General features: G+C 41.1%; 1 protein-coding gene across 1 annotated transcript; it reads left to right on the plus strand.

Moving 5' to 3' along the window:
- Positions 1–5195: 5195 nt before the first annotated feature.
- hapstr1b (HUWE1 associated protein modifying stress responses b) lies at positions 5196–10910 on the plus strand. The gene is made up of 4 exons (XM_079554449.1): positions 5196–5598; positions 8037–8117; positions 8603–8878; positions 9734–10910. Exons 1-4 carry the CDS (start codon positions 5403–5405, stop codon positions 9970–9972), a joined length of 792 nt encoding a protein of 263 aa, XP_079410575.1. The 5' UTR covers positions 5196–5402; the 3' UTR covers positions 9973–10910.
- The last annotated feature ends 630 nt before the right edge of the window (positions 10911–11540 follow it).

The raw sequence follows: 11540 nt of genomic DNA on the forward strand, positions 1-11540 counted from the left end.
TGCATTCGATGAGAGAGCATCCGGCAGCAGCACCCATTCAGTGCGCACCACTCTTTTTCCACTCTTTTTTTTCTTTTGGTGGAACATGAACTTCTTTATCACACATAAATAAAGTCAAGTCTAAATCGGGCCTATATGGATATTTTCTCACAGCAGATTGTTCAGTTGAAGTGAAGAAACGGCAGTTGTAGCTAGCACTAGCTAGCTGTTAGCTTTAGCACGATGCTAGCATGAAGCACCATGTTAGCATTCTATGTTTTTTTATGCATTTATGGGCTGCTGAACCACTTTGCTCCTCTCCATGTCTTTATTTCTTTCTTTAGTAGAAAACTATATTCATAATTCAGTATTTGCTAAAGTAGTTTTTGAATAATTAGAGAAAGTTTAGATTTTTCTCCAAATTGTTTTCCCCCTTAACTGTTTTCAAACATGACCATATATGGGCAAGTCCAGCGATGCCGTCTGTATCTATCCGCATGAAACAAAACTGGCATAAGGGTTTAGGGTCCAGTTATTTTTCTTAATGGTGCCAAAAGTGGTGACAGTATTAAAAAAACACATGCTAGTTGGTCAGTTTAAGGTGCATATTAATTATTTAGATGGACAACATCAGTTGCAAATACTAATTATCATTTGATTTCAGTGAAGCAGCAAGAAATGTTGGACAGAATTTTTTGCTAAATGTTTCCTAAATATAAGTGTTAAAGGTCACACTAAAGCAAACTGGGTAAAATGTTTTTCGCAAAATCTTAAATATAATTGTGTCTAATGTGCCATATGCACTTTAAAGGCACACTGCGCAACATTTTGGACTATACTGTTGCCATCAGTCCAAAAATATCTGTCATAAAATAAATGCTTGTATTTCAATTTTATTTATTGGGTTAAATGTTATGCTGTGTGGCTTTAATTCAAGAAATGATTATGGCAGCAACATTTATCAATTTTATGATTCTTTAAAAAAAAAACTGTGTCCCTTCTCCCGATTACTGAAATAGTAATAACTATTTTTGGGAATGGATGAATAGTTTTCTGGTTTACGCAGACTACAAAAAAGAGCAAAAAATATTATATTATTGTTGATGGAAAAACAACTTTGTTTTTAAAGTGAGGGTATATAGGATCATAAATATAATCTGTCTGTGTCTCAGGACAATTATCCAATCAGAAACCAGAATAAGCTCCACTCTCACTGTTGCCACATCCTTTAGTTTAAACCAGTTTAAAGTCCCGATCAGTTCCAGTGCAGCCTTCAGTCGTCTATCTGTCTGTCTGTCTGTCTGTCTGTCTGTCTGACGTCCGTCCGTCCGTCCGTCCGTCCGTCCGTCCGTCCGTCCGTCCAATATGCTTGTTGCACAACTCTGAAAATGTTATTTTAGCCAGACTTTGCTCTTATTTGGCTCGAGGTTTATCGAACATTGTCTGAATCAGAATCCAAACCTACACCAAGGAGGACAGAACATTGTACAATGGCAGTGATGGACTTTTGAAAGTAAAACTGTAAATCTAATTTGGGCGGCACAGTGGGGCAGCGGTTGCCGATCATGCTTCAGAGCTAGAAGGTCCCGGGTTCAATTCCCACCTGGACGGCGCCTTACTGCGTGGAACTTGTATGTTCTCCCCCGTGTCTCCGTTCAACTCAAAACATGTACAGGTGTTTCTAACCATTACCTGGCTCCACATTTGGAGATGGGTCCTCGAGCTCCTACAGGTCGGCCCAGAGGCATTGAGGATGGGTCAAATGCAGAGAATGAATTTCCATACGGGGATTACTGCAATTGGTAATGTCTACTGGGAGTGAGTCGGCAACAGCAGCAACAGCAGCGGTTAGCGCCTCCGCTTCACAGCTAGAAGGTCCCGGGTTCGATTCCCACCAGGACGGGGCCTTTCTGTGTGGAGTTTGCATGTTCTCCCCGTGTCTGCTCCGGTTTCCTCCGGGTGCTCCGGTTTCCCCTACCACTAAAAACATGTGCAATAGGTGAATCCTCCAGCCAGGTGATTCTGACCATCAGCCTGGCTCCACATCATGGAGATGGGTCCCCGGGCGCGGCACTGTCGTCGACCACTGCTCCTTACGGGTTGCCCCAGCGGCATCGAAGGATGGGTTAAATGCAGAGGACAAATTTCCCTACGGGGACAATAAAGTATACAAACAAAATCATGTTCGAAACTAGTCATGTGCCAAAAAAATGTACATTTGCCACAAGTGTAAGCCCATTATATCGTAATTATTATGATTCAGTAACGCACACTAATCAACAGTGGGATGTCTCTAAATGGCTGTAGCTGTACAACTAAAAAAAGGGACAGTGACAGTGACTTGCAGCTACTCACAAAATGTGTAAAAACAACCACACGATCCGGTCGACAGTCTTCAGGATCAGCACGCCCTCTGCCGGACAGAATGTGCTACAGCCAACAGACACCGTAGGGCGGGATCACAACTCTGCTCTCGCCTCCTTCACAACAGCCTTAGCACCTCGATGATCCCTCAGCCGTGGATCCAGCCTGTAGACAAAAGCAGCCACGGGGAGTTGCTCAATATTACAGATGTCTTTTTACAATATCTATTCAGACGTAGGCTATTAGAGAGAGGTTATTGTTGCATTACATTTCATTAACTTAGCATAATAGCCGTAAAGCAGTACTAAGTAACGGGTAATACAAGTGTTTATGGGATGATTGGAGGATCTTTCATTTCCCCCTGGTGTCTCTGGTCAGAAAACCATGCTTGCAATGTGGCTGCCAACGGACCGGAGCCACCAATACACACTAATAGAATCACGAAGAAGAAGCTAACAGGATAACGGGCAAAGCTAACTATGGGCTAGCGTCACTTTAAACAGTATTTACAGCCAAGTTTGAGTAAAAAAAAATAATTCCATTGTATAATTGGATGCACAATATCCCTCTCTCCCTGTCTTTTCTGTCAGCGTAGTATTTACTCTCACGGACAATTAATAAGTTTAAAAAATTGCAATTTGCTACAACACCTGCAGTTGCGCTTATGGCCTCTAGGGGCAAGAGTTACTTTGCTTTACTGTTAATTATATGTTTCTAAGGTTCAAATGAAGTGGAAAAACAACACGTTAGAACTCTCAAAAAGGTGAATTAAACGCAAGATGTTTTTTTTTACGCTAATATGATGAGGACAATGCCAATGTTACCTAATGATTCAGCAGTGTTTATGATAGGCTTATAGTAGTAATATAATGGCTTGTGTGGTGTGGTATTGTATTGTGCACTCAATGGTGGTAAGTTATAATTGTAGCCACAGCTAACTACCGACACTTGCGCGGGTATTTTACAAGAAAGAAACAAACAATTCTTGAAAATACAACTAAATTACTTTTAGAATTTTGTAGTTTAAAACGTTTTAGGCAAATCTTCAATTTGACCTTGTATGTTTCATGTCCGTGAGTTAGCACATAGCTGATTAGCAGGCGCCGTGAGGTTAAACTCTTAATAGTTGACTTTTTCAAAATGTCAATGCTAACAATACAACAAAAAAGAGACAAAAGAGTGACAAAAAATGTCCCGAAAAAGCAACAAAAAGTGACAAAAGCGTGGCAAAAACGTGCCAAAAAGCAATGAAAAGGCAACAAAAAACTACAAAAAGCGCCAAAGGGCAACAAAAAACGTGCTGGAAAAGCAATAAAAACGTGGAGAAATCATGACAAAAATCCATGAAAGAATATGATGAAAAAGCAACAGAAAAGCCACAAAAAGTGACAAAAAACAATAAAAAAAAAGTGGCGAAATGTGACAAAAACACAACGACACAGTGACACAAAAGTTACGATCACTTTTGTAGGTCTTTGCTTTCAAATGAGGCGTTATACTGTTGTTCTCCAGTTGAGACGCTTTTAGATTTGGGTAAAGCTGGACTGGAGAAAATGCACTCAGTTCAGGTGGGGGTTAAGAAGTTAAATCAGCGTTCTCGAAGCAAATCCAATCGATCCTTCAAAGTTGTTTCCTATTGGCTCACTCTTCGCTGTGGGCGGGATGTACAGCCGAGAAAACGAGGACTCGCGATTCGAGGAAAAGATCGTGAGGAAATTGGACGCGCCCACCGTGTTGTTTTTCTCTGACCTTTTCTTTTTTCCACTTCTCCGCCAATCCGAGACATAGTTCTCCACAGAGACCCGCCTTAAAACTTGCTTCGGCCAATCAGCTCGCAAAGAAGTGGGAATTTAGGCGGGGCTATGTGTGGGTGCCTACTTCCACAATATTATGAGTCTGCAGAGCGGAGCAGCTACACATTTAGGCCCGCAGGTTTACGACCGTGTTTTTTTTTTTTTTTCTCGAGGCAGCCATCTGCTGTTTGGAAGCGCGCAAGAGGCCATAAAAGAAGAAATAAAGGCAACAGTGTAATTTTGATGTCCATGGTTTATTTGTTATTTAAAATATACCACTTTATTGTTTATACTTTTATCATTTGTTTATTTGTTCAATTTACTAGATATGTTCTGGAATAGGCTCTGGAGTTTAAAGAAAATAAATAAATAAATAAATAATGTGCGATAAAATCAGGACCTACCTTCTTTCCTTAAATGCTTTTTAATTGCCGTTAAATAATAATACATTCCCTCTTGTATTTATTTTGAATAGGTTGGTTAGGGTTAGAGATTATTATCATTATTATCATTATTATTATTATTATTATTATTATTATTATTATTATTATTATTATTATTATTATTAGCCTATTATTGTACTGTGTAAAATGGTCATTTGCAGTGAAATCTACAAAATGTAACTGTAATTTGTAATGTATTTTGGACCTACAATGTCACTGTTTTAAAGCCAATATGGACAATTTCATGCGTAAAATATGTAATCACTAATAATGTTATTTATTGCCCCAGACACTGTTGTGCTCGGAGGATTAGCTTCTCTTAGCCTTAACTTAATGCTAGCTAGTTATGCTACTTAATGCTAATTATTATTATTATTATTATTATTATTATTATTATTATTATTATTATTAGTAGTAGTAGTAGTAGTAGTAGTAGTAGTAGTAGTAGTAGAATCTTTTTTTTTATTTTTTATTATGCGGGTTTTTTTCCATCCAAAAAATAAAATAAAATAAAATCGGGAAAAGCGAGGGGCAAACCTGCGGTCGTCAATCCGCGGTCTGAAATGTGCCGCTGCTCCGGGCTGCAGCTCCGCCCTGCTGGCCAGTGCCAGAAATTCCTAGGTGTTGTCATCGTCGCGTTCTTTAGTTTCAGGCTGTGCGGGCGGCATTTAAACGTACATAATGTGGCTCTAACCGCGGCGGACACGTTATTTTTGTACGTAGATTGTTAGGGTAGTCGTTTTTTTATACATTGGGCAACGCAATTTTGAGATTGGATAAGAAATAAGGTCGAATCGGAACCGTAAAGCTTGAGATCTAAGCTATGGAGGAGAGGAAGGAGGAGGGGGGAGCGCAGATTCAGGAGCACGGGCCTGAGCACTGGTTTTCCAAATGGGAGCGACAGTGTTTGGCCGAGGCCGATCAAGAGGAGCCCAGCGAGGAGGAGACGGAACAAAGTCAGCAGAAACTCTGGCATCTCTTCCAAAACTCCGCCACGGCAGTAGCACAACTATATAAAGGTTTGTACTAAAAATAGCCAAGTTTGAGCTAAGGCTAACTAGCATCGAGCTAAAGGCTAAGAGAAGCTAATCCTCCAAGCCAACCAGTGTCTGGGACAATAAATAACATTATTCGTGATTCCATATTATATGCACAAAATCATCATGTGTATATTGGCATTTAATGATTGCACCTTGCATGGACACATTTTTGCATAATTCTTCCAACCAGAAATCGAGTTGTTGCCCCTTGCTACTTTTAAACAACTACATTTAGGTCCAAATTACGTTGTATCTAGTAGATTTCGCTGCAATTCACCGTTACAGGCATCTTGCGTTGTAATCAAATAGTCTATTAGGCCTACTTTTCTTTATAAATATCGTATGTTGTTTCCATCTGTCATCTCACAAATGGTCGCAAAGTTAAAATTAGGATGTGATACATGCGTAAACTTATCTCGGGGTGTATTTTTAGTGTATGGAAAACATTGCATCCGGATTTTAAAGCAGCCTCCAAAGCATTACACTTGACTTGCAATTATTTGCGTAGACCCTGCTAACGTTATTGCTGGGTGGAGAGATACACACAAAGGGCACCGGATATGCTAATACCCTTTAGCACACTTAGCACATAGTTTGCATTTCACTTGAAGCCATTACTGCCCGCTAATGGTTTGTGTATTGCTCTTAACAAAGCCACGGTGTTAAATGGTTTCACGGCGCACTGGAAACAATATGTGTCGGCAGTATGAAAATAAAACGACGACCTTTTTTGGGGTCGGGTGCTAAAAAAAAATGCTAACAGCTAGCCAACTACCGGTTAGTGTCAGCTAGTGGGACAGCTGAGCAGTGTTGCAATCACACCGTCGCAATTCTGTCCGAGAAAAGATTGAAATGTACCACCTGGGGGTCTATTTTAGTCACTGCGCATCGAGGATAGCGTCTCCGTTTCCCCTTAATGCCCTCTTTGTTTGTTTTTTGTACAATATGGCCCAGCTAAATGCCATTTGTTCACCCGATAACTGATGCCAAGCTCGTCAAAATGGCGAAACCCAGGGAGGAGTTTGTCGACTAAACACACGTTCTCTGACCCCCCGGGCGAAGTGGGGATATAAACAAACGATGAATACAGTCAATAAGCAGCATGTCCACTCGCACCGATGCTGTGGACGGAGTGTTTATCAAAGCATTGCTGATAAAAACACTCCCCAAAATGGCGCAAGGAGTTTCGTAAACGGTGTGTGTATACATGTTCTGAGCAGCTGCTTTTCAACGGTGGTTTTACCCATGGGTTTGGTCCAAGCGAGGGCGATTTCTGCCTTCAAATGTGCATCACAGACTCCGGTGTAACATTATATAAAATGTTATGGAAGGATGCCACAGTATGAAGATGATGAGCTCTTCATCTGAGTGACATTGATCATTGTTTTGTGCTCACTGTCTAAAAAAACTGAAACTTAAAAATGTGCAAAAGTTCAGTATTTATGATTTTTTTGGCCCCGATTCACTATTTTGGACACAGTTTTGATGGAGAACACATTGCTTATGATTGTTGTTCACATTTCATTGGAAAGTAATGTGTTCAGTAATTGAATATGTAATTTTTTTTCTCATAGTTTGTAGTCTTTGATTTAAGGCTTTTCTCAGTCATTCCACCCTCTTGGTTTACTTGGCATATTTCTCTTGTTTATGTTTCTTGGCACTTCAGCTCTATCGTAAAAGTGTTGTGTAAAGTCACAATTGAGATCAAGTAATGAAAATGGAAGTGCTGACAGGTACTTTCCTCTAGTGACTGGTGTGTGTTTATATTTAAGTTGATAGATTAATAGCCATTTTAGGTCGCAGTTGGACTGCCGCTTGCTTGGTACAAGTCACTCATAATAAAAGTCAGCTTTATGTTAGCTGATAGCCTTGTAGTCAAGACATTTACAGACATGTTATGAAATGCACATGCTGCTTGTATCAATGTAGCAGGTCATATTTCAGTCTTGGAAAGCAATCACAGTTGGTTTTTGCCAGCCATGTCATGTGACACACACTGCCTTATAATACCTTGTTGCTAATGTAAACATGTTTAAAAAAAAGTTCAGATTAAATGCCTGCTTCTCACTCTGTCAGATGGGGCAACAAATTACTAGGAGGAACACACGGTATACTGCACAAAATACTTCTATTTCTTAAAACATTATAGTAACTTTACTGCTAGATCAATGAGCAATGCTGATCATAGTTTTGACGCACCAGAGAAAGTGTGTAGTTGTTTGAAACCTTCTGTACATATGGCAGTAATTAAGTTAAGCGTTTCAAGTAGGTTTGCAAATTGGGTGCTTCTCAGAAAAAGCTTTATTATAAATTCCTCCAAATATATTTCAGGCCAGGTCAGAGGTAAAGAAAAAAAACCCCAAACATGACTTTTCTATTTGTAAATTTATAACTGGACTTGCCTGTTGTTTTCGCAGACCGAGTATGTCAGCAGCAAGGCCTCTCTCTCTGGGTGCCCTTTCAGAACGCAGCTACTGCTGTCACTAATCTTTACAAAGGTGAGTGTCTGCACACACACACAGCAGTGTTTTAGGCCTTAAGTGTGAATCGCAGAGGAAACATTCAGCCACGTTAGCATGCAGAACACGCTCAGACTGCACTTGTTGTCTGATTATACTTGGATTTGTCCAGATAACTGGTCAGACCACTCTTTTCTCATTCTACATGCAGCCCGGATAGCCAAATTATGGGAACATGACCCGTGATGCATTCAGGCTACATTGGGAAAATGTGATATTTATCTAACATACATATTCATTGTTTTGTTAATATATTAAAGCAGCAGCAGCACCACCATCATTTTCATAATGTAATCTCTTTTTTCGGGGAGGGGACTCGTGTCTGGACTTGATCTACCCAGTCTAGTCGACGATATTTGACATTCTGTACTACGATAGCTTATTATTAGTCGAGTCTACCTTACTAAACTTGTTCAGCGTAGAGTTCTAAGAATCCCTGTTAGCATATTCTCCCTCCCCTGCAGAGAGTACAGAGGCCCATCAGCGCAGCTACGACTTGGGCATCCAGATCGGCTGCCAGCGCAGGAATAAGGAGGTGATCGCCTGGGTGAAGAAACGCAGAAGAAACATCCGGCGCGAGGATCTCATCAGCTTCCTGTGTGGCAAAGTGCCGCCGCCGCGGACAGCGCGCGCCCCGCCCCGGGTGTCTGTGGTCTCCGCCAATAGGCCTGCCCCGCCGGAGACGGGCAGCTCAGTGGAGACGGACCTACAGCCTTTCAGGGAGGCCATCGCACTGCACGGTTAGTCCCAACACTCGCACATCGGAGAGCAGAGGCCAGTTTGTAGATTTAAAGTCGATGGAACACTTTCAACATAGCTAAAAAGAAAAAGTACCTAGTTTTCCTTGGTTTGACACCTTGTGATGTTTATTATTGATGAGGTAACACACAAAGAGGATTTCCATGACTGTAATAACTAAAAATTAATATGAAAACCTTAAAAACCTTGCAAGTTTTCATACTCCGTTCATAGGCGATCTTTTTCCTCCTCTTTAAAAATTCTTCTTGGCCATTCGAGCTTACTAGATAGATTGATACAGAATCATTGCAATCTAATGTATATTGCAATTTAAATGGGTCCAAGTAGCAAGTTGTTAAGGCTGAAATGATTTACTTTGTACTTAATATGTAAAGTCCTTGAGAATAGTAGTTTTCATAGTCCTTGCGCAGCTGTAAAAGTTAAGAGGTTATTTTATGTCTTTAAAAACCTTTCAATGTTCCAGTCTTGCCACATATTTGCTTCTGTTACCAGGCTGTTTCCATGCATTGACATCACTTGTATTTAGGCCTGTCACGAATCTAAAGGTTGATATATTGAGGTAGGAAACTATCACGATAAACGTTATTATTCAAGACCTTATTATACCACAGCTTAAAAATGACAGTTGCGCTTTATTCGAAAAGTAGTTTAAAATGTCCCACAATGAACATGAAATACAATGACACACAACTTACTTTGGGTAAAAAATGTATTGTATATCTGTTATTTATTGAATGATAAGTGGATATAGTAATTATCATGACAGCCCTTCAGTATTCCCTCTATACTGTAGCCGTCCTGAACCCCTGATGGAAACCTTCTTGTTGTCCTCCCAGGTCTCAGTGGTGCCATGGCCAGTATCTCGGTGCGCTCCGGGCCCCCTGGCTCCCCCACTCACCCCGCCCAGTCCCTGGGCCGGCGCAGGAACGGCCTGCATGACGTGGACCTTAACACTTTTATCGCGGAGGAGATGGCGCTCCATTTGGATTCCACTGCCACTCGCAAGCGCGGCCCCGCCCCCTGTAGTGACGTCATCACAGACTCCCCGACGCATAAACGCAACAGGATGCTCTAGACTCTCACATTAGTCCTGTGGCTGACTTGGACAGCTGATGAAGACTCACGCCTTGGCCAACTGTTTTGATCTTCCTCCTTTTCCACGCGGTTTCAAAGATACGAATAAAGAACACCTGACTTTAGATAACTCACACGTTCTCTCAGTCTATGCCCCGATGCGTTTGCGCAGCGGAGATCTGGGCTCCCTGGCACCGGGCCCTCACAGCAACCCCGCTCAGTGTGGTTACTTGTTTAGCCGGAGGGGCAGCCCAGTTTCCACCAAGGAGTGTTCTTTGTCCATGTCCATGTAGCACACCAGCCAGGCTTGTTTGACTTGAGCCTGGACTGAAGTAACCGTGCAGGAGCTTTCAAAACACACAGGCAGACAGAGGGTCGGGTTCTTCACCTTTTTACGGCCGTGAAGTTTCATAGAGGAAAGGGAATGCAGTGTACAATTTCAAGACGCCATCAAGCTTTCATGTGCAAACATCAAATCGTACGAGGGAAACATTCATATTTTATTTTGTGTAATTAAGTTGGATGTTCAGAATCTGGGATGTCAATAAAACGTCTTAAATTATCAAGGATGCTAATTGGTTATTGGAAAAAAGCTCAGAGCTGTTTGCACTTCTTTTGCACAGATCGAATAAATGTGTGCTCTTGGTTTATATAAAATAAAGGCAAAGATTGACGGAGCAAATACCAATTTCTGACTTTTTATACATTTTTCACAAAGCATTCATGCATCAACACCTCAGTACAATTTCTTTGCCCACTTTATTTTGTCCGAGTTACTGACAGGGTTTCCATAAACACCAACACTGCCTACTAAATTTCCAGATGTTTTTGCCTTCTAGACAAAAGTAAAGTAGGGCTGCACAATGACAAAAAGTAACGATATTTGATCACTCTTAGTATTGCAGTAACAATTTTGTACTGATGTTCAACTTAACCATTTCAATACCGTACCATTGCAATGAATATAGACAAATATCATGTATATTTTTCTTAATTCCAACATCAGGACAAAAATTGAAGTAAATAAGAACAATCATGACTCAAACTGAACTTTTGCACATTCTTCGATTCCCACCCATTTTTTTGAGGCTGAAAAATGTGCAAGTGATTTTGCAGTATGCCGTGGCTTCTTGTGATATAGACATTGCATTACCTAATATTGCGCCAACAGTTTAGCAATATATTAGTTAAAATCTACACAGCGTAACATGTCTGATCAACGACGAGCTTACTGCAGGCCGAAGCTAGAAGGCGCATTAGTGTACTGCTTGGTGGAAACGAGGCTGTTGCTTTTCAAACCACGGTGCGCTTCTTCCTGAACCTCCCCAACGCTTGCGCTGCTTCACGTGTCTCCCACATCTCGACTGCCACTGATGGACTCTGCCTTTTGCCAAGCTGCTAAACCATCTTCTGTTTTGACTGTGAATGTACACTACCAGGCCAAAAGAACACGACGAAATGCTATCATATAGATTGTTTTCTAAGCTCACAGGTAAGAGTCTCCCATGGGTTAGCGGCATGATGCTAATTTTGGCTAACTTCCTGTGGTCATAGAATTCACAGACGCGC

Source organism: Gobius niger, assembly GCF_951799975.1.
Source record: "Gobius niger genome assembly, chromosome: 3".
In the NCBI taxonomy this organism is placed as follows: Eukaryota; Metazoa; Chordata; class Actinopteri; order Gobiiformes; family Gobiidae; genus Gobius; species Gobius niger.

Excerpts from the sequence above, each read along its gene's own strand:
- hapstr1b (XM_079554449.1), top strand. The coding sequence starts at position 5,403 with ATGGAGGAGAGGAAGGAGGAGGGGGGAGCGCAGATTCAGGAGCACGGG. Across the intron at positions 5,599-8,036 it reads AGTAGCACAACTATATAAAG|ACCGAGTATGTCAGCAGCAA; the intron begins GTTTGTACTAAA and ends TTGTTTTCGCAG. Across the intron at positions 8,879-9,733 it reads GGAGGCCATCGCACTGCACG|GTCTCAGTGGTGCCATGGCC; the intron begins GTTAGTCCCAAC and ends TTGTCCTCCCAG.